The sequence below is a fragment of the Leptonychotes weddellii genome, chromosome 12, assembly GCF_054177405.1.
Source record: "Leptonychotes weddellii isolate Sample4059 chromosome 12, ASM5417740v2, whole genome shotgun sequence".
Lineage (NCBI taxonomy): Eukaryota > Metazoa > Chordata > Mammalia > Carnivora > Phocidae > Leptonychotes > Leptonychotes weddellii.
In genome coordinates, this window is record NC_138380.1 from 20,887,059 (window position 1) to 20,909,865 (window position 22,807).

General features: G+C 60.3%; 1 protein-coding gene and 1 long non-coding RNA gene across 6 annotated transcripts in view; one reads left to right on the forward strand and one right to left on the reverse strand.

Moving 5' to 3' along the window:
- LOC145716484 (uncharacterized) lies at window positions 1–11,096 on the forward strand. Of its 3 annotated transcripts, none has more exons than XR_014139152.1 (5): window positions 1–87; window positions 6,183–6,358; window positions 7,796–9,095; window positions 10,707–10,873; window positions 10,958–11,096. It is a non-coding gene; the product is annotated as an uncharacterized LOC145716484 (long non-coding RNA). The 3 variants fall into 3 exon arrangements; XR_014139153.1 differs by lacking the exon at window positions 1–87 and adding an exon at window positions 1,278–1,354; XR_014139151.1 differs by lacking the exon at window positions 1–87 and having other exon boundaries at window positions 5,840–6,358.
- FLNC (filamin C) overlaps window positions 4,595–22,807 on the reverse strand; it is a 27,673-nt gene continuing 9,460 nt past the window's right edge. Inside the window, exons 9-48 of one of the 3 annotated variants that reach the window (XM_081800127.1) lie at window positions 22,382–22,519; window positions 21,859–21,985; window positions 21,588–21,724; window positions 21,202–21,395; window positions 20,987–21,100; window positions 20,247–20,390; window positions 19,905–20,028; window positions 19,554–19,714; window positions 19,262–19,352; window positions 19,004–19,173; window positions 18,669–18,786; window positions 18,317–18,579; window positions 17,345–17,942; window positions 16,509–16,682; window positions 16,234–16,396; window positions 15,806–15,966; window positions 14,634–14,801; window positions 14,425–14,548; window positions 13,774–13,930; window positions 13,506–13,695; window positions 13,310–13,333; window positions 12,944–13,191; window positions 12,456–12,536; window positions 12,043–12,142; window positions 11,668–11,808; window positions 11,331–11,459; window positions 11,082–11,255; window positions 10,297–10,458; window positions 9,979–10,182; window positions 9,375–9,527; window positions 9,157–9,279; window positions 8,833–9,072; window positions 8,394–8,663; window positions 8,156–8,293; window positions 7,828–7,943; window positions 7,129–7,261; window positions 6,858–7,034; window positions 6,462–6,680; window positions 5,632–5,841; window positions 4,595–5,507 (exon numbers count right to left, since the gene is read on the reverse strand). In XM_081800127.1, the coding sequence (XP_081656253.1) occupies window positions 5,320–5,507; window positions 5,632–5,841; window positions 6,462–6,680; window positions 6,858–7,034; window positions 7,129–7,261; window positions 7,828–7,943; window positions 8,156–8,293; window positions 8,394–8,663; window positions 8,833–9,072; window positions 9,157–9,279; window positions 9,375–9,527; window positions 9,979–10,182; window positions 10,297–10,458; window positions 11,082–11,255; window positions 11,331–11,459; window positions 11,668–11,808; window positions 12,043–12,142; window positions 12,456–12,536; window positions 12,944–13,191; window positions 13,310–13,333; window positions 13,506–13,695; window positions 13,774–13,930; window positions 14,425–14,548; window positions 14,634–14,801; window positions 15,806–15,966; window positions 16,234–16,396; window positions 16,509–16,682; window positions 17,345–17,942; window positions 18,317–18,579; window positions 18,669–18,786; window positions 19,004–19,173; window positions 19,262–19,352; window positions 19,554–19,714; window positions 19,905–20,028; window positions 20,247–20,390; window positions 20,987–21,100; window positions 21,202–21,395; window positions 21,588–21,724; window positions 21,859–21,985; window positions 22,382–22,519 (6,746 nt within the window). In that variant the 3' untranslated portion in view covers window positions 4,595–5,319. The remainder of the gene's footprint in view (window positions 5,508–5,631; window positions 5,842–6,461; window positions 6,681–6,857; window positions 7,035–7,128; window positions 7,262–7,827; window positions 7,944–8,155; window positions 8,294–8,393; window positions 8,664–8,832; window positions 9,073–9,156; window positions 9,280–9,374; window positions 9,528–9,978; window positions 10,183–10,296; window positions 10,459–11,081; window positions 11,256–11,330; window positions 11,460–11,667; window positions 11,809–12,042; window positions 12,143–12,455; window positions 12,537–12,943; window positions 13,192–13,309; window positions 13,334–13,505; window positions 13,696–13,773; window positions 13,931–14,424; window positions 14,549–14,633; window positions 14,802–15,805; window positions 15,967–16,233; window positions 16,397–16,508; window positions 16,683–17,344; window positions 17,943–18,316; window positions 18,580–18,668; window positions 18,787–19,003; window positions 19,174–19,261; window positions 19,353–19,553; window positions 19,715–19,904; window positions 20,029–20,246; window positions 20,391–20,986; window positions 21,101–21,201; window positions 21,396–21,587; window positions 21,725–21,858; window positions 21,986–22,381; window positions 22,520–22,807) is intronic. The other 2 variants (XM_081800129.1, XM_081800128.1) reach the window with 2 other exon arrangements.

A 22,807-nucleotide genomic window follows, 5' to 3' on the forward strand; every position in this document is an offset into this window, starting at 1 on the left:
CGCTCATTCAATAAACCTGTTGAGTCTCCTGCTGATAGATACCTAGACGCCAGAAGAGAAGATAGGGTTTCTGTTTTCCAGGGCAAGGTACGGGTCTGTATCGTGTATGTAAGCATTTAACTATGGCACGCAGTTAACAGCTAGTATATATTTGTTTAGTAGATAAAAGATTGAACAAGTTGATGGTGACACTGACTAGTGAGGTAGGGATTCAAGTGAACATGCAATTACAAAGCAGTGTGTTAATTGCTAAAGTTAATTTCAGGACGTGGAAGCATCCACTGAAGGGGTAACTAGCCCACTGGCGGGAAGGTGTGCTCAAAGAAGATCGCCAGAAGGATTCAGGAGATAGAAATAAGGACAAGAGGGTGTTGTAGGCAAGAGGAACAGCATATGCCAAGGCTTAGTGACTAGAGAGCATAAGTGCCCTCAAGCAAAGGTAAAGAATCTGGAAGTTATCCTGAGGACAAATTATCCTGAAGTCACTGGAAAATGATGTTGTGAGATACATGTTTTAGAGAGAGCACTGTCACGGTGCTGTGTGCAGAGGCAAGACTGGAAGGATACCTTTGTGGTAAGAGATAATGGTGGTCAGAACTCAGGCTGTGATAATGGGAATGTGGAGAAGGAGATGGAGTCAAGAGATATTTAGAGCAGAATCCACAAAACTGGTTTTCAGATTGGATGTGTTTGGGGAGTGAAGTAGAGACCCAGGTGACGCCCAGCCTTCTGGCCATTTCAACTAGGTGGACAGCAGTAAATTACTGAGAGAGTGAGCTCTGTGAAATACAGACTGAAAGAGAAAGGTCCACTCTTCTCCATTTTAGCCAACAGGCATCCTGGTGTTCAGCTGTGGTTTGTGAGTTTAGAGTGCTTGAGACATCCAGATGGTTTCGGCTAGTGGTTATTTGTATGAGAGCCTTGGGGTTTGGGCACACCTGGTTTGAATCTTGGCCTTGCTACTTAGAAGTATGATTTTGGATTTATCACCGAAGTTCTCAAGGCCTCGAGTTCTTCAGATAGTAGTATGCCCACCCACTTGATAGAGCTGTTAGGATTAAGTGAGATAGAGTCCGTAAATGCTCAGCACCCAGGGCTATACTTTGGTTGGGGAAGAGCAGCTGGGCTGGGCGTCTATAAGCACACAGGTGGAAAGCAGGTGATGCTGAGGGGGAGGCCAACAGGCCATTCAGGAAAGTGCTCACACCTAGGGTGAGTGGGGAGGGAGGGTAGAGAATGAGGACAGGTGTGTGTAGAAGCACCTGGTTTAGTGCCTGGCACAGAACTGGCCCACAATGGTCTCAAGTGGTTGGGTACTTAAGAGAATGGATCCTGCCTTCATTGGTTTTATCAGGTAGAGTAAGGAGCTGGGCACTCATTCATTCAACCAGCATTTATCAAATGTGGCCATGAGGGGGCTGAGGACACAAGACTGATCAAATGCGATTTCTTTCCTCAGGGAGCTCCCTGCAGGATGGGGAGGAAGGCAAACATAAGAGAGGCCCTGGAGGGGTCTTATGGGAGCAGGATTCAGAGCAAGGAGGGGGAAGAGGGAAGAAGAAACTTAAAAAAGAGCACAGAGGCAGATAGGCTACTGAGTAAAGAGGTGAGGAGGGTGGTCTCTGACTGACCCACCACTATGTGCTGAAATGTCCGGGGGCAGGTCTAGAGTTGAGGGGTCAATTGAGTGAAATGCTTCTTTGCCCTGCTCTGGCTACTGAATTATTTATTCATGTGTCACACCTGTCTGTATTAGATCTTCCGGGGTCAGGGAGCTCAGGCTGGTAGGGGAGGAGGGTCTGTAGATACGAAGTCACAGATCAGTGTAGTAATGCAGAGAGGTGCCCTGGGGCAGTTTGGGAACTGGAGGGCAGATCCAGGAGAGACAGGGAGGGAGCCAGAAAGATGAGGGGGGTGGAGAGGCAAGGGTGTTCCCAGGCACAGGCCCAAATTGCAGCTTGGGTACCCAGGAAGCTAGAAGCTGTAAAGTGGGGTTGGAGTAGAGGGTGTGGTGGGGAGTGGGCACACTGTCTGATTCAGGACTTTTTTTTTTTTTTTAAGATTTTATTTATTTATTTGACAGAGAGAGACACAGCAAGAGAGGTAACACAAGCAGGGGGAGTGGGAGAGGGAGAAGCAGGCTTCCCGCGGAGCAGGGAGCCCGATGTGGGGCTCGATCCCAGGACCCTGAGATCATGACCTGAGCCAAAGGCAGACGCTTAACGACTGAGCCACCCAGGCGCCCCTGACTCAGGACTTCTTGCCTGAACTGGTGGGGGATGCTGGTGTGTGAACTTGGTGGCCTTGTTAGGAAGAGTAGACATTAGCCTGGAACCGGAGGGAGCTGCAGAAGGGCCCGAACCAGAGAGGGGCAAATTCCTTTCAATGTGAGCCTCTCAGGCTGCGGTGTGGAGGTTGGGCTTGAGAGAACTGGCTGGGACCAGGGAGGCGAAGTGACAAGGCTATAGGGCCAGGAAGACTAGTTCGGAGGTTGGTGACCAGGGAAGCTAAGTGACTGATAGGCCAGGGAGGCTAGTAAAAAGCTGATGGGCCAGGGGAACTAGTTAAGCACTGGTGGAACAGGAAGACTAGTTAAGAGATTCGTGGGCCAGGGAGGCTAAGTGAAGAAGCAGACGAGCCAGGGAAGCTAAGGGAAGAAGCTGGTGAGCCAGGAAGACTAGTTAGGAGGCTGGCAAGCCATGGAGAATAGATAAGACGCTGACAGGCCAGGAAGACTAGTTCAGATGTTGGTGGCCGAGGAAGTCAAGTGAAGACACTGGTGGGCCAGGGAAACTAGTAGTGATGCTGATGGGCCAAGGAAACTAGTTTAGAAGCTGGTGGGCCTGCGGGACTAGTTAAGAACCCGGCAGACCAGGGAGAGTAGGGAAGAGGCTAGCAGGCCAGGGAGACTAGTTAAAGGCAGGGAGGCTAAGGGAAGAGGCTATAGGCCAGGGAGGCTTGTTCAGTCGTTAGTGGGTCAGCGAGGCTTAGGTGAAGAAGTGGCAGGCCAGGGAGGCTAACTGAAGAGGTTGGTTTTCCACGGAGACTAGTTAAGAGGCTGATGGGCCAGGGAGGCTAAGGGAAGAGACTGGTGGGCCAGGGAGGGTAAGTGAACAGGTTAGTTGGCCATGGAGACTAGTTAATCTGGCTGGCCAGGGAGGTTAAGTCTGGAGGCTGGCGGGCCCAGACTAGCTGAGAGGTTAGTAGCCAGGGAGGCCAAGGGAAGAGGCTGGTGGGTCAGGGAGGGTAAGCAAAGAGGCTGGTGGGCTAAAGAAACTAGTTAAGATGCTGATGGACCAAAAAGTCTAGTTTAGAAGCTGGTGGGCCAGGGCGCCTGGGTGGCTCAGTTGGTTAAGTGACTGCCTTCGGCTCAGGTCATGATCCTGGAGTCCCGGGATCGAGTCCCGCATGGGGCTCCCTGCTCGGCAGGGAGTCTGCTTCTCCCTCTGACCCTCACCCCTCTCATGCTCTCGCTCTCATTCTTTCTCTCAAATAAATTTAAAAAAAAAAAAGCAGCTGGTGGGCCAGGGACTAGTAAAGAGGCTCATGGGCCAGGCATACTAGTTCAGAGGTTTGTGGGCCAGGGAGGCCATAGAAAGATGCTGGCAGGCTAGAGAGACTAGTGAATATGCTGTGGGACAAAAGGGCTAGTTTGCAAGCTGGTGAGCAAGGGACTTGTTAAAGGGCTGGCAGTTAGTTAAGCGGCTAGTGGGCAGGGAAACTAAGGGAGGAGGCTCGTGAACTAGGGAGGCTAAGGGAGAAGGTGGTGGGCCTGGGAGACTAAATAAGAAGCTGGTGGGCCAGGGAGGCTGAGGGAAGAGGTGGTGGGCCTCTCTGAAGACTTGCCAGTGGCTGGAGGCCAGGGAGACTAATAGAAGAAGCAAGCATGCCAAGGAGGCTCAGTGAAGAGGCTGGTGGACCAGGGAGGCTCGGGTAAGGGGCTGCTGGGAAGTTAAGTGAAAAGGCTGTAGGGTCAGGGAGGCTACATTCAGAGGTTCAGTGGTTTGTGAGCCAGGGAGGCTACATTCATCGAGAGGCTGGCTGACCAGGGAGGCTAATTGAGGCGGTGGTGGGCCTAGGAGACTAGTTCAGAGGTCTGAGCCAGGGAGGCTGAATGAAGAGGCTGGTGGGCGGGCCACAGATGCTACCAGCAGATGCTTGTGGGCCAGGGAGACTGGTTAGGAGGCTGGTTTGGGTTGGGGTCCTGAGCAAGGTCAGAACTGCTGATGGAACCGGAACGGGTCCAGATCTGACCTTGGACTTAACTGGATTGAAGGTTCCTGGGTTTGCATGGGGTTCCGCCTGTTTGCTGGGTGAGGAACATTTCCTGTTGGAGTCCGTGCTCACTGTTTTAAGGACCTAATTTGTTGAACATCTTTGAGATCAGGCTGAAGGGAAGCTGGCCTCCCAGGAGCCATAGGGCAGTCTTCCAGAACAGCGTTCACTTCCCTCTCCCACCCGCCAACTCTCTAGGAGTCTGAGGACTAATCCTGGAAGCCCCTGTCGTTGGTTCTTTCAAGTATTCCACCAAATCCCAGACCTCCCCAGACAGATGGTGGCCACCCATAGAAAGCACGTGCATGACAACAGCCAAGCCTCTGCGACAGGCCACACTTTATTTGGAGTTTTCCACGTAAGCGACTCCCGGCAGAGCCACATGATTTGTGCAAAAGTCCCCCCAGAAAGCTGGGCCTCGCAGTGTGTAAAAAAGGCCCCCCACGGGGCAGAGCTGTGCAACCGTAAAAAAAAAAAAAAAAGAGCGAGAGAGAGAGAGAGAGAGAGAGAGAAAGCAGTCCTCCAGGCAGCCTGGCTGGGCAGCTAGAAACCGCCCGGGGCCAGGCCGCGTCCAGCGCTGCTGGGTCTGGGTCTGTTTTCTCCTCCGGTTGTGCTTTCTTCTCCAAGTCCTTAACGCTCTGGGGTTGTGGCCCCCAAGGGGCCAGACCCGGTCCTTAGCAGCAAGGTGGTCTGGCCGGCAGTGCGGTTTGAGGGTGACCTCTCACACGCAGACACCCCCAAACACATGCTTCCCCGCTGGCCTCAGCCCCACCAGAAAACTCGGGGCTTCCCTGACCCCCTCCCGACCCCCAGCCCGCCCTCGCATCACACTGGCCAGGAGGAGCACTGCCCTGAGACAGGTAAGGCCCCCCCAAGCCCTGGGGGCATGGCGGGAAGGCTGAGCCGCCCGTCCCACACCCCAGGGCAGGTGTTTGCGGTCTGATTCTGCGCGTGTGCATCTAGGTGTGGAATTTGTGTGTGTGTGTGCGCGTGCACGGGCTGGCCGGAGGCGGGGGCCAAGGCTGGGGGAGGCGCTTCTGGGATTCAGGGCACATTGACTTTGAAGGGGCTTCCGGGGACACTTTCGTCGCCCCACTTGACGATGAGGATGTAGTCCCCTTTCTCCTTGACGGTGTAGGTGACGTTGTAAACCCGGTTCCCCATGTGCTTCACATAGACCTCCTCACAGGGGGTCTTGGGCCCATGCACGCCCACCATCATCATGTTGGTGCCTGGAGAAGAGACAGAAGGGGCTGGGTCACCCCAGGGGCCCACAGCCCCTCGGGACCCCCCACCCCCTGTGTCCCTGTGCCCTTGCCCACCCTAGAAAACCACCCCTCTCCTCCCTCAGCATGCCTGCTTTGCTGCAGTCCACGGTGAAGGAGTTCTTCTGGCCCACAAAGGCCTGGGACAGCCCCGGGCCCCGTGTCACCACCTTGCTGGCATCTGAGGAGAACTTAGGGATGGAGCTGTAGCTGGAGCCACGGCTGGAGGATGACTTGGTCATGGTCTCCACCAGAACCGTGGATGTTTCGTGAAGGCTGTGGCCTCCAGACAGCCGGGGCCCTGAGGGACAGAGCAGGGTAAGCACGAGCTGGGGGAAGAGGCCTGCCTTCCCTAGGCTGCAGGCCCTGGGCCCCCGCACTGACAGCCCCTAACAGCGGGAGCCACGTCCCTTCCCCCCGCTGGGGCACCCGGCGTTCCCAGCGAGCCCGGCTGCGTGTACCAGCTTCCGCTTGTCCTGAGGCCCTAGGCCTCAGATGGCTCCAGCCCTCACCCTGGCTTGGTCTGGGAATCCAAGTCACAGGGTAAGAATCTTGCTTTAAAAAGAACACGTATCCAACTAATCCTTCACGCTGCTTCCAAAAGGAAAGCATGCTAAGTATTTACTGAGCTTTGTCTTCTAGGAAGCAGAAACCTAGAAGCCAGGAGGGCAGAAGATTAAGCTAAAGCTTGGGAGCCACTGCAGGGAAAAGATTCATCAAGTGATGGGCAACAGTAAAGAGGAAGGAGTTGATTTTCAAAAATGATTCTCCGTGGCTGCACAGAATGGTGTGTGTGCGACCAGGCCCACTTATTCCTGGTAAGTTGCCCGTGGTTTTGGGGTCAGACTGTGACCCAATGTGAATGGCCACTGGAGTCCTCCAGGCCGGGCTGGAGGCATGCCCCCCACCCAGGGCACTCACCTGTGACCTTGGCCTTGAAGGGGCTGCCCACAATGTGCTGGGGACCACCGTACTTGATAGCAATGAGGTAGTTGCCAGGGGCCATGGGAGTGTAAGTGACCACATGGCCCTCAGGACACTCCCGACAGTCCAGCTGCACCTTGGAGGGGCCATCGATGGTGACCGACAAGGCCCCTGAGCCCGCGTTCAGGGTGTTGACGATGAACTCTGATGACACGCCTGGGGGTCGGAGGTAGCAAGGATGGGCTGTAGGCAGGAAGGGCTTGGGGCCCAGAGCTGGGCCGGGCCCCAGGCTCCCACAGCCGACCTCGGCAGGGACTCAGCCCTCCGGGCCAGGGCGGTACAGGACCAGAAGTTGAGCACCCCAATATCCACCCCTCTGCCCCAGCCACTCACCAGTAGTGCCTCCCTCAAGCCCAGGACCATAAGCTGACACCAAGCCTGGGTCCCCAGCCTGGCTCTGCTCCCCAACACGGATCTTGAAGGGACTGCCAGGGATGTGGGCACCATTGAACTTGACATCAATAGAGTGGACGCCGTTCTCGTGGGGGATGAAGCGGATGGTGTGCTTATCTGTGGGGCAGAGAGTTGGTGAGGGCCTTTGTTCTTCCCCTCCCCGTCCCCCAGCGGGGCCTGGCACGGGTGGGCAAGGCCAGGGCCAGCTCACCACTGTCCAGCTCAGAGACGTAGCACTCCTCCACCGCGCCCGAGGGCGTGTGCACGCGAGCATCGATCACGCCCCGGGCACCATTCAGCTGCACTGCAAAGGATGCCGGCTGGTTCACCTTGAGCCCCGTCTCCTGCAGAGGGCACAGAGGGTGCTCAGACTCCTGGGAAGGTCTGGAGCACCGCTCTCGCTACCCGCCTAGCCTGGAGGCTCCCAGCCCCGGCCTGGCCCAGCTCAGGGAGGTAGTCAACAAGGCTCTGGGAGGTGGGGGGCAGGGCCTGTGGCCTTGGCATCCACCTGCAGGGAGGTGGACCCACCCAGCTATGCTGGGCACGGTGGGGGATGAGACGATGTACCCCGTCCTGGCTGAGGAGGTAAGACTCACACTATAAAGCAGGCCAGAGGCCCAGATGAGGAAAGAAGAGTGTGGCCTAGACTGGCCTGGGGTGGGGGGGCTCCCTGGAGAAGGTGGGTCAATGGGAAGGACTGGAAGAAGCACAAGGAGGCCAGTTGGGGATGGGAGTGTGTGAAGATGATCCTGGGGGTGAAGCATGGCCCCCTGCTGTACAGATACTGGGAGGGAGGGGGACTTCTGACTGTCCCTTCCAAGGTCACTGTTAAACCCCTGAACCCATGGACCTGCCTTCAGCTCCTGCCCATGTCTTAGGATGGCAGAGGGGCCTACCCCCGGGCACATACCTGGAGGCTGGTGACGGTGAGGCGGCGAGCGTCATCCGAGAGGGAGGCCACAGGCACCACAAAGGGACTGTCTGGTATGTGCTCATCGTTGAACTTGATGGAGACCTCATAGTCACCTGGGGAGGGAAGGCTGGTCAGCACAGGCCCCTGGGTGGGAGATGGGAGGGGTGGCACCACCCATCCACCCACCTCATCCCTGGACAGGCTCCTTGGGTCAGGGAGAGAGACTCACAGCCCCAGGGGTGTGGGGTGGAGGGAGATGGGGCAGAGAGCAAGCAGGGGCCCAGGTCAGGCAGGCCCAGGCTCCCCCTCCATCACGGACCCCTACCTGGTTCCTGGACAACATAGGAGACCCCACAGGAGCCATCTTTTCGGTCCTCAAATGCAATCTCCGCCTTGCTGGGACCCTCCACGGCAATGGACAGGCCCCCGGCACCTGCTTCTCGGGTCCAAATGCTGAATTCGGCTGGGGACAGGGAAGCAGGGCAGAGACAGCTCTTCAGCACCACTGCCCCTCCCCCCGGCCGCCCTGCCTCCACCCTCCTCGCCTGGCGCCTGCCCCTCACCTGGCACACCGGCCACCCCTCGCTCCAGTCCTGTGCCTCCAGCCCTCACTTTGTGGGCACCGCCTTCACCCAGTGGCCCCACAGTGAACTGAAAGGGGCTGCCAGGCACGTGCTGACCGCGGTACTTGACCGTGACTGTGTGGGGCCCCATCTCCTGGGGCACGAAGCGCACGCTGTATGCGCTGTCTTCTCCCTCAACAATCTCTGCGGCTTCCATCTTGCCGGACGGGCTGGTCACCTGTGCGGTCATGTCCTGAGAGCTGGCCTCACCTGCAAGGAGTGGGGAGTGTCAGGGTGACACCGGGGCCGCTCCCAGCCTTGGACCCCCCCTCCCTCCTCAGTGAAACCTCTTCCTCTGCCCAGAACACCCGCAGCCGGCCGCCTGCGGCCTCCCCATCCTGCCCCCAGGGGACGGAAGGCCCAGCGCAGCCATGCCTACCCTCCTGCCGGGCGATGCTGCCGAAGGAGCCCAGGCGCTCCCGGCCCAGGAAGTCCCCGAAGACGGCGGGGAAGGGGTCTCCGCCGACCTGGGTGGACTCCTCCACCCGCACCTCGCGCTTGGTCTCCCCGCCCCGCGTCTTGCTGATCTCCGTGCGCTCGGTGCGGGTGTACGTGTGGCTGCTACGGGTGAAGGTGCGCGTCAGGCGCTCCTGGGCAGACACCATCTGGAACCAGTTCCCTGGGGGACACAGAGCGGCAGAGGTGAGTGGGCCAGGCCCACCGGCCGCCCCAGAGCCCTGCCCAGGCCCTTCCGGGGTCACACCTGGGATCTTGAGGTTGAGGTCACAGGTGCTGCCGATGGTGGCGATGGCGGGCGCCTGTCTGCGTCGGGTGATGCTCTCCTTCATGCGACCTTCACCGGTGACCTTCACAGTGAACGGGCTTCCTGGGAGGGGAGGGGAGGGGAGGGGAGGGGGTGATCAGGCAGCTCCGACCACCGCCTCGCAGCCTCTCCCTGCCCAGCGGTGGCCCAAAGCTTACCGGGCACGTGCTTGTCAGCAAATTTGATGTTGATGATGTAGGTGCCAGGCTCAGTGGGGCAGTAGGTGACTTTGCACGTGCCGTCCTCCATGTCCTCACAGTTGATGTCCACCTTGCTAGGGCCTTCAATACTCAGCCCCAGGCCCCCGTAACCTGGCAGGACACCAAGGACACACCCCCCCTCAGGCCCTGCCACTCTGCTGTGCACGCTCCAGGCTCTGTCTGGAACAGGTGCCCAGCATGGGTAATAACCACCGAGGACAGTGGGCTCTGCGGGAGGAGGAGGGGTGAGCCAGGCGCCGAGCCAGGGGGCCGGGGATGGGGCAGTGTCGGGCAGTCCCTCAGGTGGGCCTCTCAGGTTCCAGTGAGTGAGGGAGAGTCTGAAACTCAGGACAGCTGGGCTTTCTCAAATTTGAGAGACGTGACACGGAACATGCACTACCCCCCAAATGGACCCCAGAATGTGAATCCCCACATGAGACTGGGCCAGGAAGTTCAGGGAGGAGGAAATGACGAAGGGGCCCTGGGCGAGAAAGTTCAAGTCCTCCTTAGAAACACCAGCTGAGTGGGGAGTGGGGGCGGGGGTCCCTGGGACGAGAAGCACCTGCATTGCGAGTGTCCACGATGAACTCCGCCACCTGGAAGGTCTGTCCCTCGGACAGGCCCTTGCCCCAGACGCGCACCTTGCTGGCGTCCCCGATCTCAGACGGTCCCACCAGGATCTTGAAGGGGCTGTTGGTGACGTGCTTGCCGCTCTTGCGCACGCTTACCACGTGCTCCCCAACTTCCTTGGGGGTGAAGGAGATGCCTGTGGAGAGGGGGTGGTCAGGCACGGGGCCCTGCGCCTGGCAGAGCCCCCCTCCCGACTCCTGTCAGGCCTTCCTCCTCCCCCGTAGGCCCCTCCCCTCGGCCCCGCACTCACCAATGTGGCGGTTGGGCAGGCGCTTCAATAGGCAGGGCTCCTCGTTGCCCGAGGGGGCACGGATGCTGGCGGTCAGCAGGCTCAGGTCACTCTCGGTGATCTTCAGTGACACGTCCGTGGAGGTGCCCACGTTCAGCTGTGACGTGCGCATCGAATCATCACCTGGTGGAGGAGTTTGACGTGTCAGACAGGATTCCAGGCAGGCCATGTCCTCGGGTTCAGGAGACCTCCTAGCTGGACTCGCGAGCTGGGACCACTCAGGGCAGAGAGGCCCAAGGCCCACGAGAGCATGGCCTTCAGTCACACGTTGGCTGCCAAAGATGAAAGATGGGCCCACTACCCCAGCTGCCCCATGGGTGCCTCAGGCCTGAATGGGCTCAATCCCTAATCTGTGTTATTTTAACTGCAAGTCACGTGGTTTTGTGGAACCGAAACACTAGACTGGAGCAGACAGCACCGACCCCTTGCCTGCCATGTGGCTCTGATCAAGTTGCTCAGCCTCTCTGGGCCTCCTGATCTACCAAAAGAGATGATCGGTACCCTAACTTCACAAGAGTTACATCAGTGACTAAATGAGGTGAGGTGTTTGAAAGCATGGGGGGGTGGGTGGATACTCCTCACGTGCTCTAAGGAATGGAGTGTTCCTTGGATTTGTCCACAGATGACCGCTTTCACCCGGAGGGGCGTGAACCCTAATGCCCTGGGTTACTCGGACATGCTGGGCTTCCCCACCCGGCTCGTGCTGGGGCTTGTACTGTAGGCACATTTGCCCACCCCCACCCCACCTGTGATCTTGGCCGTGAAGGGGCTTCCGGGGATGTGCTTGTCATCAAAGCGCACGATGATGCTGTAGTCTCCGGGCGCCGTGGGCAGGTAGGACACAGTGCAGGTGCTGTCCTTGTTGTCCTTGCAGGTGATCTCGGCCTTGGACGGGCCCTCCACGGCCAGGGACAGACCTCCTGGAGGGGGAGGGGGCTGAGATCAGAGGTCCTGCCCTCCTGCTCCCCCAGCCCTCTGCCTCCAGCTCCCCGCACCTTCTCCAGCGTCCTTGGTGACAATGGTGAAGGTGGCCGGCTTGTTGACCATGCCGTGGCTCAGGCCTGGCCCGTAGGCACTGACGTGGCGGCTATCGATGGCATCCACGTAGAACTGCAGGGGGCTTCCTGAAGGAGACAGACAGAAGGGCCTGTGTGAGCAGGGCTCCCTGTACGTTCCTGCAGCTTCCCTGTCACGGGGCCTGACTGATGGCAGTCTGCCCCCCCAGGGGCTGGCACGTCTCTGCATACAGCCGCTGCTCCGTGAATATTTGTTGAAAGAAAGCAGGCAAGAACGAAGCCACTGTGGGCCCCTCTGAGCCCGGCCCCGACTTACCAGGGATGTGGTTGCCGTCGTACTTGATCCCCATCTGGTGCAGGCCTTTCTCGGTGGGCGCGTACCTCACCGTGATGGTGCCGTCCTTGTTGTCGGTGATGTTGGGCCGGGCCGTTTTCCCGGAGGGCATCCGTACCTCTCCTGCGGGGTAGCAGAGTTAGGTAGGGGACCCTGCTTTTCTCCTGCTGCCCCGGGAGACAGCCGGAGCAGCGAGCCGAAGCCTGCACTGGGGCAGAGAAGGCTTGAGTCTGAGTTCCAGCTCTGCCCAACTTGGCTGTGTGACCCTGGGTAGCTAGCTTCCCCTCTCTGGGCCTGGAAGAGGTTGTCCCCCTCCCCCTCCCCCAGCCCTCCTGCCTCAGGGCCCCAGGACCGTACCGGTGAGTGCCCCTTTCTGCACGGTGAAGGGGATGACCAGGTTGAAGGGCCTCAGCATGGACTCCATTGGCTCTGCGGGCACCACCGGCTCTTCCGTGGCCTGCGGCAGGGGAGAGGAACAGTCATTGGCTGGGGAAGGTCTGGGGAGCTTGGCCTGAGTCCCAACGGAAGTCCGAGAAAGTGAGGAGAGAACAAGATGGTTAATGGTGAAACCAGAGCGGCAGGAGAGGCGTGGCAACTGCAAGAGAAGAGGTGCCGTGCTCAGCCCCGGGACCCATCTGCCCAGCCTCATGCCCGCCTGCTCCCCAAGATGGCCCCAAACCATGCCCCAGCCCTGGCCACGGAGGACTAGAGGAAGGAAAAGAAGGAGCAGGAGGAGGGCGCGGCGCGGCCCCCGCGGGAGGCGGCAGTACCCAGGGCGCGGGGTAGGTGCTAGGCCGACGCAGCTGCAGCACGTCAGAGGGCTCCTCCACGTGGGCCATGCGGTCACACGCCTGGGGGCGAGGCACGGAGAGCACGGGCTGTGGCAGGCCGGCTCACGCCAGCCCGAGTGCTCCAGCCCGGGGACCTCAGGTCTTGGGCTGCCCTCGGGGCGGGATGGCTACCTTGCGAGCTTTGCCCTCTGGAGGGCTTCATCGCCCCACAGGGCCACCTGGGGGGCATGGCTAGGGACTGTGGGCCCGAGGGTCGGAGAACTACATGACCAGCTCCTCCAAAAAGATCTGACCCACCACCGGAGAGGCCAGAAACAAGGGCTGTGCTCAACTCCCAAGCTGGGAAGCCGTGGGGACCCGAAGGCTTGACTCCGGAATCCATCAGACGTGGGGGCGGGTTCTGGGCTTTCTCGCTGCTGCTAACAGGGCCCGTCTCCCCAGCCACCGTCCAGGGCCTTGGAGCTTACCAGCACGTGGAAGGGGCTGTTGGGAATGTGCTCGCCTCCAAAGCGGATCGTGATGACGTACTTGCCCGGCTCGGGCGCTGTGTAGTAGATGTCAAAGGTACCATCGTGGTTCTCAACCACGTCCACGTCGAGCTCCGCCCCATCCGGCGTGGACACTGTGCATGTCACCTTGCCTTTGCCTGCCGCCTTGGCATCCACCGTGATCACGGTCTCCTCCCCGATCTGGATGCGGGGTCCTAGGCAGGCACCTGCCACCCAGGAGAGCCAGGTTGAGGGTCTTGGGCAGGGGGTGCTGTGCCCAGTCCCTCTCCATTCCCAGCTGCCCTCACCACCTCGGCCCACAGCAAGAAGAGAAAGGGCACTCACCCAGGCCATGGCCTCCAATGGACACTGGAAACAGAGAAGAGTGTGAGGCCACACGGCCGTGGGGGGCGGGGGGGTGGGGGCGGGTCAGGTGGGCTCGCTGACCGGCAGTCCCCTAGGGACTGGGCCAGGGACCTGGAAGAGCTGTGAGGGGGACTCGACAGCGAGCAGGGGCAGAGGACGTGGAGAGCGCACCCACCTGTGACAAGACACTTGCTGGCATCCCCGGTGGGCAGGGCATGGATGCGGAAGGGCGAGTAGGGGATCTCGTCGCCGCCGTACTTGATGGTGATGGTATACCGGCCGCTCATGTCTGGCAGGTAGGACACGGTGTACGTGCCATCCCCGTTGTCTCGGATGTTGGCCTTCTTGGGCTTTCCCTCGGGGTCCTGGGAGAGATGCAGAGGTCAGGGCCTGCCTGTGCCCGGAGCCTGACCAGGGAGATGGGCTGCGCAGCACGGACTCACCAGGATCTGGACGGTGAGCAAACCCTCCCCGGCATCCCGCGCGTCAATGGTGAACTCCACGGGCAGGCTGGCGGGGATGCCGGAGGCGTTGAGGCCGGGGCCACTGGCCCGCACCTTGCTGGCATCGTGGGCAGGAAGCACCTTGATCTTGAAGGGGCTTGAGGGGCAGAAAGAATGGACAGTGGGCTGGGGTCTCGGGGGAGTCCTCCCCACAGACATAAGGAGGGAGGATTCTGTGGGGCAGGGAGGAGGAACAGACCACATCCTGAGTTTTGTGGGAGGGCTGCTCGATGGCCGGGATGGAGCCTGAGCGTTTCTGCATTCCGCAGCAAGACGCTGCGGTTGGTTTAAAGAGGAGGGTGCGGCAGGCTGCCTTCTCCCCCCTCCCCGCCGGCCTTCTCCCAAGGCACTAGTTGTGCAGCTACGCGGTGGGAGAGCCCGGCCCAAGGAGAGCCCCCAGAGCTGTGCTGCCCCTCTGTGGCGACAGGCAGGGAGCCCCAAGGAAGAGCAGGCTGGGCTGGCTGAGACCGAGGCCAGAGGAGGCCAAGACAGGTGGAGGGGGCACCCCCAGGGCCCTGGCAGGGGCCTGTAGGTGTGGCCCTGGGAGAAGTGGGTTCAGCCACGGCGTGGGAGCCCCAAAGTAGTTCTCACCTGCGTGGCACCTCCTGGTCGGCATACTTGACGGCTACCGTGTAGGGCCCATCGGTGGCTGGGGTGTAGTGGACAGTGTGGGTGCCACCTCCATTGTCTAGCACCTCCACGGGCTCGGCCACACCTGGGCAAGGGGGGCAGGGTCAGCAGAGCCTCCTGGCGTCCCGTCCTCCCGCCCCTCCTTCCACCCTGCCCCGGACATTCTGTACCTGTGGGGCCCAGCACGGCCACATGCAGCGGGGCTCGGCCGGCTTGGCTGCAGTCCACGGTGAAGGTCTGGGGCACCCGGGCCCTGACACCGGCCCCCAGCCCTGGCCCCGAGCACTTCACCTTCCCAGGGTCCACCACATCCTTCACCGGCACCCGGAATGGGCTCCCTGCGAGGAGAAGGACATCAGCCCCTACCCACCTGCCAGGGAAGATCTCGGACACTGAGGAAGCCGGTAGAAGGAGGTCTTCCCTGCCTCTGAAGCACCCTAGGGAGGCCAGACCAACTTACGCAAATGCTTAAGAACTTGCTAAGAAATTGTAAACAGGGATAGATAAACTTGGCTGTAGACCGAGGCTGGGCAGGCCTGGAAGAAGTCCTTCCTAAATAAAATGCTAAAAATTGATTTAAAAAAAAATCCACTTTGGGGGCACCTAGGTGGTTCAGATAGTTAAGCATCTGCCTTCGGCTCAGGTCGTGATCTCCAGGTCCTGGGATCGAGCCTCATGTCAGGCTCCCGCCTCAGCGGGAAGTCTGCTTCTCCCTCTCCCCTGCTCATGTTCTCTCTCTCTCGGTCTCAAATGAATAAATAAAATCTTTAAAAAATAATAAAACCCACTTTTGACCGTGTGAAATTAGAAAAGGTGGGGGGGCGCCTGGGTGGCTCAGTTGGTTAAGCGACTGCCTTCGGCTCAGGTCATGATCCTGGAGTCCCGGGATCGAGTCCCGCATTGGGCTCCCTGCTCGGCAGGGAGTCTGCTTCTCCCTCTGACCCTCCTCCCTCTCGTGCTGTCTCTCATTCTCTCTCTCAAATAAATAAATAAAATCTTTAAAAAAAAAAAAGAAAAGGTGGGGGAAAATGTCCAATTGCAGCATGCCCGAGCACTGCAGTCACCGAAGGCGGGACCCGCGCAGGCAGCCAGCCCTGCGGGGAGCAGGGCCTGCTTTGCAGACAGAGCGAGAAGGCATGAGGCCACCGGCGCTGAGCCAGGCGCGCGGACTGTGTCTGAGCACCGGACCCAGGAGGTCTGGCCTGTAGGACGCCAGCTCCAGGCCTGGCAGAAGGAACTGGAGGGGCTGTGGGGTCAACAGCAAGCCCTGCCCTGCCTCTCGGCTGTGGCCCCAGCATCCGCGGCTGCCTCCCCCAAGCCACCCACCATCCTCCGCACGCACCTGGGATGGGCCGCCCCCCAAAGGTGATGTTGACGTCATAGTCTCCGGGTGTGAAGGGGATGTACTCCACGGTACAGCTGCCGTCTTTGTTGTCCTTGCAGGACATCTTGGCTTCCGAGGGGCCCTCGATGGCTAGGCCTAGGCCTCCAGTGCCAGCTCCCCTGCAAGGTGACACCCTCATCAGCTCTGCTAGTGACAGTGAGTGGGGAGGGGGAAGAGTGGCTGAATGGGGTGGGCGGAGGGAGGAGGGGAGGCTGCCAGGGGCCCAGCTACAGGGGTTGATCTGAAACACTGGGGGAGGTTTGCTCCTGGTCACCCTTGAGAGAAGGTGGGATGAGGCACACACGGGAGGGCAAAGGAGAAGGGCAAGGGGCTGGGATCAGGGGGGCCACAGCCTCAGTGTCCAGATTAGGAAAGGGGGTGGATACCTGGTCTCCACGGTGAAGTGGTTGGCCTTGTTGACCAAGCCACCCTCCAGGCCTGGCCCGAAGGCCCGCACGCGGGTGGGGTCACAGCCCTCAGTCACGCCCACTCTGAAGGGGCTCTTGGGCACGGCGACATCATCGTACAGCACCTCCACCAGATGCACGCCTGGAAGCCGGCCGCACAGAGCAAGTCAGGGCGTGCGCGGCCCCCAGCACCGCGGCCACACTGAGTGCAGTGATCAGACCCCTGCCCTCCCCCACTCAGCCCGGGCCCTCACCCTCCTCATAGGCTGTGTACTGCACTCGGTAGGTGCCGTCCCCGTTGTCCGTCACATAGGTGTCCGTCTTAGCACCCGAGGGGTTGAGCACACGCGCGGTCACATGGTTCCCACCCGTGGCTGTTAGGGATCTTGCATCCACAGTGAACTCAGTGGTCACCTCACGCAGGACACCTGGGTCCCAGGAGAGGAACACTCAGTGTGGGTCAGGGGCGGCTTTCCCATAGTCACTCATGCCTCCACCCTCCCCAACTCCCAAGCTGTTCCTCCTATCCACCTGCTACTTCCCAGCCTGAGCCCAGCCCCCCTCTGCACCCCTGTGCACTCCAGGCCAATCTCTCCCTGCCCCTGCTTTGTTCCCATCACCATCCTGTGATATTCCCCTCAGGTGCCCCACAGCCTCAAGGGTGGGTCTGGGTCTTCTGTCTCCCTATACCTCCCCCCCACCATGCCTAGCCAGTGGCTGGCCCCCAGCAGGTGGCCACTCACATTTACTGAACAGAGCTGAACGGTCTCCTGACCCTTGCCCCAAAGCTTTCCCTCTGTACTCGCTCCAGTGGGGTCCGTAGCTTTTTCAGGTCAGGGACGTGATCTGAGAAAGCTAGCATCTCCCCAGAAAGATGCACATGGGCAGACAGTTTTGCCGCGTGAGCAGAGAGGCAAAGCTCTGTGCCCAGCCCCTGGTCCTTGGTTCCTTCTCTGGGGTATCTGAGCCCTAAGGACTCCAAGGCTGCCCCCAAACCCTCCGTTCACCCGGCCTTGGCCCACCCCCCCAAGCCCTCAGCCCTGCTTCCCTCACTCCTGCTGATGGCTCCCTGTCTCCTCCTCTCACTCACCATGAGGCTCCACCCCGGGCCCCGAGACCTTGATTCCACTGGTGTCAACAGCAGGCTGCACGTGGACGCGGGTAGGGAATTTGGGGACAGGGTGCCCGCCATACTTGATGGTAATGGTGTAGGTGCCCGGAAAGGCAGGGCTGTAGGTGATGTGGTAGGTGCCGTCGGCATTGTTGTGGATCAGGACCTCGGCCTTGACGCCGGCGTCCGACAGGATCTCAATGGTCAGCTCAGCCTCGCCCGCCTCGGAGCAGTCCACAGTGAAGGTGGCTGCCTCGCCAGCCTGGCCGCGCTCCAGGCCTGGCCCACTGGCCCGCACCTTGCTCGGGTCGAACACAGGCCGGATGGCGGCCTTGAAGGGCGAGCCAGGGATGTGGGCTTCGGCAAACAGGATGTTGATGGTGTACTCGCCCGGCTCCGTGGGCAGGTAGCTGACAGCACATGAACCATCACCATTGTCCTGGCACTCGATCTTGGCCTCGCAGGGGCCCTCCACCGTCAGCCCCAGGCCACCTGTGCCAGCCCCCTTGGTGTCGATGGAGAAGGGTGCTGGGGTGCCTACCAGTCCACCCTTGAGACCAGGCCCATAAGCACAGACCTAGGGAGAAGGGCAGGGATATGGGTTCCTCACATCCGGCCCCTCCCATGCTTGGTCTTCATGGCTCCCCCCCCAGCTAAGCACCTTTTAATGTAGCAGCTACTACAGACTGAGTCCTGATTATAACAATTCCAGATGAGGAAGTGGAGGCAGACAGATCAAACCTGGAATTCAAACCCAGGTACGATCAAAGGCCACGCTCCTAATAACTAAGCTGTCTCAAAGGCAGGTCCCAGGACGGGGGATCGCTTGGCCTTGGGTCCTTGACCGCACTCACTCCAGAAACACGGGCCCTCTGGCCTCTGGCCCTGTGACTCCTCCATCTTCCTTGTAAACCCCCAAATCCCAGCTCCCTCCAGCTCCTATCTCCTCACCTTGGACGGGTCAGGGGGCAGGACACCCTCCACAGCAAAGGGGCTGCCAGGCACTGGGTGACCATCGTAGGTGATGTCCACCTTGTAGGGTCCCTCCTCGGGGGGCATGTAGCGCACAGCCTGGGTTTCGGCCCCACCCCCGGGCTCCAGCTTGCAAGGGATGGGTCGGCGGGAAGGTGAGGTCATCCGCACATCCAGCTGGCCCTGACCGCCAGCCCCACGTGTGTTCACGGAGAACGCCTGTTCCTGCCCCACGGCCACCTCTGCGGAGAGGGTGAGGGGCGCAATGAACAGAGGCTCCGGCCCACCCCATGATACCCATCACTTCCGGGTCAGCTCCTGCCCCACTTACTGCTGTTCAGGCCTTGAACTTTGACTTTGCTCAGGTCCAACGGGGGCGCCACATTCACCACAAAGGGGCTCTTAGGGACAGGGTCCCCACCATAGGTCACTGTCACTGCCATGTTGCCCTGTTGGGTACAAGAGGAGGTCCGAACTGGGTGGCTTAGACACAGCCTGGCAACATGCCCGCGGCCAAGGTGGACCTGAGGCTCAGAAGGGCATGGCCAGAGAGGAGGGGCGGCAGGAAAGGGGCCGACACTCAGAAGAGGCCCTAGGAGACTGGAGGAAGGAGATGCAGGACCCTGTCAGCCAGGACAGGTGAGGCGGGGAGGGGGTGGGACATACCTGCTGGACGGCCGTGTACTTGACAGTGTAGGAGTAGTCATGGTTGTCAATGATTTCAAAGTCGCGCACAGCCTCGCCCTTGGCGGCCCCAGCGAAGTGCACATCCAGCTTGGCCTTGCCGGCTCCCTTGGTCAGCACCGTGAAGTGAGTGGGCTTCCCAACTTCCACACCTGGGGGGCCCAGCCGAGATGGCGGTGAGGGCCTGGCGGACGCCCAGCCCCAACTGCAGCCTGGCCCAGCCCCTGCCCAGACACCTACCTGTACGGTTCAGCCCAGGGCCCTCAGCCTTGACCTTGCTGGCATCATGGGATGGGTCCACCTTAATATGGAAGGGGCTGGCAGGGATCTCCTGGATGGAAGAAAGCCTTGGTGAGGGTAGGCAGAGGCAGCTTCTGAGAGAGCCCCCCGCCCTTTGTGCCTCCTGCGGCACACTGCCCGCACACAAGAAGTGCCCCGCCGATGGCTGCGAACTTGTCCCCACATGACAGCGTGTCAATTAGACTCGGAGGGTGCAGGCTACCGGTGACGGCCAAAGCCGAGGGTGGGGTACCTGGTTGGCAAACAGCACCATAATGGTGTAGCGGCCAGCTCCTGGGGGTGTGTACTTGACTGTGAAGGTGTCATTGTCATTCTTGATGATGTCGAAGTCGATGTCAGCTTCTGCAGGGCCCACGACGCCAGGGGCGCACTTGATGCCAATACTCACGTCCCCTGAGGGGAGGCAGGCACAAGGCCATGAGTGGGGTCTCAACAGCCTCCCCCACTTAATTAGTCCCACTCGAACTCCGCCCAGAAACAGGATCTAGCCGGAGCAGGAGCCCCACCAACCCAGACCCCAGCCAGACCCTGCCCTGGACCGCACCCCAGGCCACCCCCGCCCCCCAGCCACAGCCAGGCGCACCTTGCCCAGCCTCGCTGCAGTCCACCGTGAAGTAGGTGGGCTCATTGGCCTTGAGGCCCGTCTTCTCCACGCCTGGGCCATACACCTTCACCCGCTCGGGGTGACTGCCTTCTCCCACGTTTACCTGTGGGCAGGGGGTCAATGCTCAGCACAGTGCCCTTCCCACAAGGCCCCCTTCCCCAGCACTGCCAGCCCAGCCTTAGTGGGACCAGTCTTAGCCTCTGTGGGTGGTGAGGTGGGAAGTGGTGACAAGGGCCCAGGGACAACCAACATCTCCTGCGCAGGGGGGGCTCCACCCTCCCTCTGGGACCCAGGCGGCCAGGGGCAGGATAGGAGACGCACCCGGAAGGGGCTCTTGGGCACGTTGACACCTCCCCAGGAGATGATGATGGTGTGTTTAATGGGTTTGGTGGGCACGTAGGAGCAGCGGAAGGTGCCGTCGCCATTCGGGATGACCGTGATGTTGACAGGACAGCCATCAGCGTCCTGTGGGATCACCAAGCAAAGCCTTAAAGGGCTCCCGCCTCCTCAGAGCACTGGCGCCCTCTGCTGGCCTCAGGTGGCCCTCCTTACCCACTGCCTCCGACCTCAGGCCAAAGGAGCCCCGGGTCACAGCACACCCTGGGAGCCTAGAGATCTGGCTCAAAAACATCTGGGTGGCCTGGCCTCCCAGCCTAGGCAGCTGAGAGGTGTTAGTGGGGGAGAGGCTGGGCTAAATCCACGTTTCTAAAGTTGAACAGTGAACATTTTAAAGAAAAATCATCCTCTTGGACCCAAGAATACATTCATTAATTTAGAGATTAGTGGACACCAGTTTGAAAAACTGATTTGGGAAGCCAATGTCTGAATCAAACCATCTTTCAGTTGAAAAATTATTAGTGCAACAAAATATACTTTTGGTAAAATATGTTAAGATTATCACCAGGAAACACAAAATTTTAAGTTTCCCATAGTTCTTCTGGATCCATGAGAGGGTCAGTCCTGCGATGTTACAATTTGCTTTGCCTCTCATCTGCCCCCACCCTCCCAGGGTTCCTGCCCAGGGCAATGGGGGTGGCAGGACTGGGCAGTGAGTGCCCCACCTGGGCATACAGATTCAGGTCTCCCTTGCCGGCGGCGCGGGCATCGATGGTGAACTCCGCAGGCTTGTCCACGATGCAGCCAGTGGGCTCCAGGCCGGGCCCAAAGGCCTTGACCTGTGCAGGGGGAGGAGCGGAGGGCTAGGTCAGGGACTGGAGGAGGGCCCCCTCCCACCCCTGCCCCGTCCTGGGCCTGGAGTGCAGTCGCCGGACCGCACCTTGTCTGGGAAGCAGTCAGGTGCGGCCGGCTGGATGTGGGCAATGAAGGGCGAGTCTCGGATGTCCTCATCGTCACAGATGACATGCACGGCGTACTCCCCGGGCTCTGTGGGCCAGTACCTCACATCGCAGGAGCCGTCGCCCTTGTCATCACACTCGATCTTGGCCTGCGAGGGCCCCTCAATGGAGAAGCCTGTGCGCGAGGTAGGGAAGATCAGAGGGCGCGAGAGGCAGCTCGGACACCCCGTCACCCCCTCAGGTGCCCCCATGTCCCACTCGGTCTCATGCTACCCAACATTCCCACCTCCTGGCCCCCGTCACTTCCCACGTCCCCTCCGTCACACCACTCCCCAGCATTCCCAGCTGCCACCACCCGGCCACTTACCCAGCGTCCCCACCTCCGTGCCGATGGCCTCCACCACGAAGTCGGCTGACTTGCCCACCTGGCCCGTTTTCAGTCCGGGACCCCAGGCCCGTACCTTCTGTGCTCCTGCCTCTGGGCTCACCTGTACCTCAAAAGGGCTGGGCAAAGAGGGACCTGGTGTCCATGCCAGGAAGCACTCTGCTAGAGGTAACCCGCCAGAGTGTCAGCAGCCCCTCTTCCTCCTCCCGCCCCATGAGGGCCCACACAGGAAGGCCCGGGGCGCATGGCTTACCTGCGGGGGATGGCATAGCCGCCCCATGTGATGGTCACCACGTACTTCCCAGGCACCACAGGGTAGTACTCACACTCGAACACACCATCCCCAGCCTCCCGCACCTTCACCGGCTCCTCTGTGCCCTCTGGGGGGATGGGGGTCAGAGAAGGGGGTGTGAGCAACAGTCTGGGAGTCACAGTTCCTCAATCCCCTCAAGGAGCCCTAGGGACCCAGGCCCAGCCTGAGGGCAGTGCTACTAATAGGCAGGGCTGAAACTCAGGCAGGGACCTCATGTCCTCCCTGTGCATGACAGCCGGGGTAGCAGGTAAGGGGAAGAGGATCATTCCCAGCTTGCAGTCGGGAAACTGAAGCAAGAGAGGACACAATGGGCCTAAGGCCCCATGGTGCCTGTGGGCAGCTTCTCTTTGGAGTCTCTCCAGGGGGGGCATGGTGCGGCTGTCACAGCCCTCAGGGAATCAGCCCCACTGGCCAGATTTCCTCCCTGCTCTCCCACTCCCCAGTCCTGGGCCCTGGCACTCACTCGGCCCCTTGACTGTGACCTTGAGCTCCCCACTGCCGGCACCCTTAGTGAACACCTTGAAGTCAGCCACCTCTTTCACACGCACACCCTTGGGCTGCAGGCCCCGCCCAGAGGCGCGGCAGGCGTTGGGGTTACAGGCTGGGGGTTGGAGAGAGAAGATTAGGGGTGCTGAGGGGCCTGAGACACAGCCTCAGCCCCTCACCACTCCTCCCCCACCTCGCTGGGCATAGTCTCGCTGACTCGCACAGGCACGAGCTCGGGCCTCATGCCATCCGCCCTCCCTAGCACTCCCTGGAGCCCCTGACACTCCTGGGGTCCTTGGGAGCCATGCTGGACGGGGAGCCGGCCACAAGAAACCCTTCCTGCTGGGCTTCTCAGACTATGGCACACAGCACGGGTGAGCAGACCCGGGGCGGGGGGGGGGGG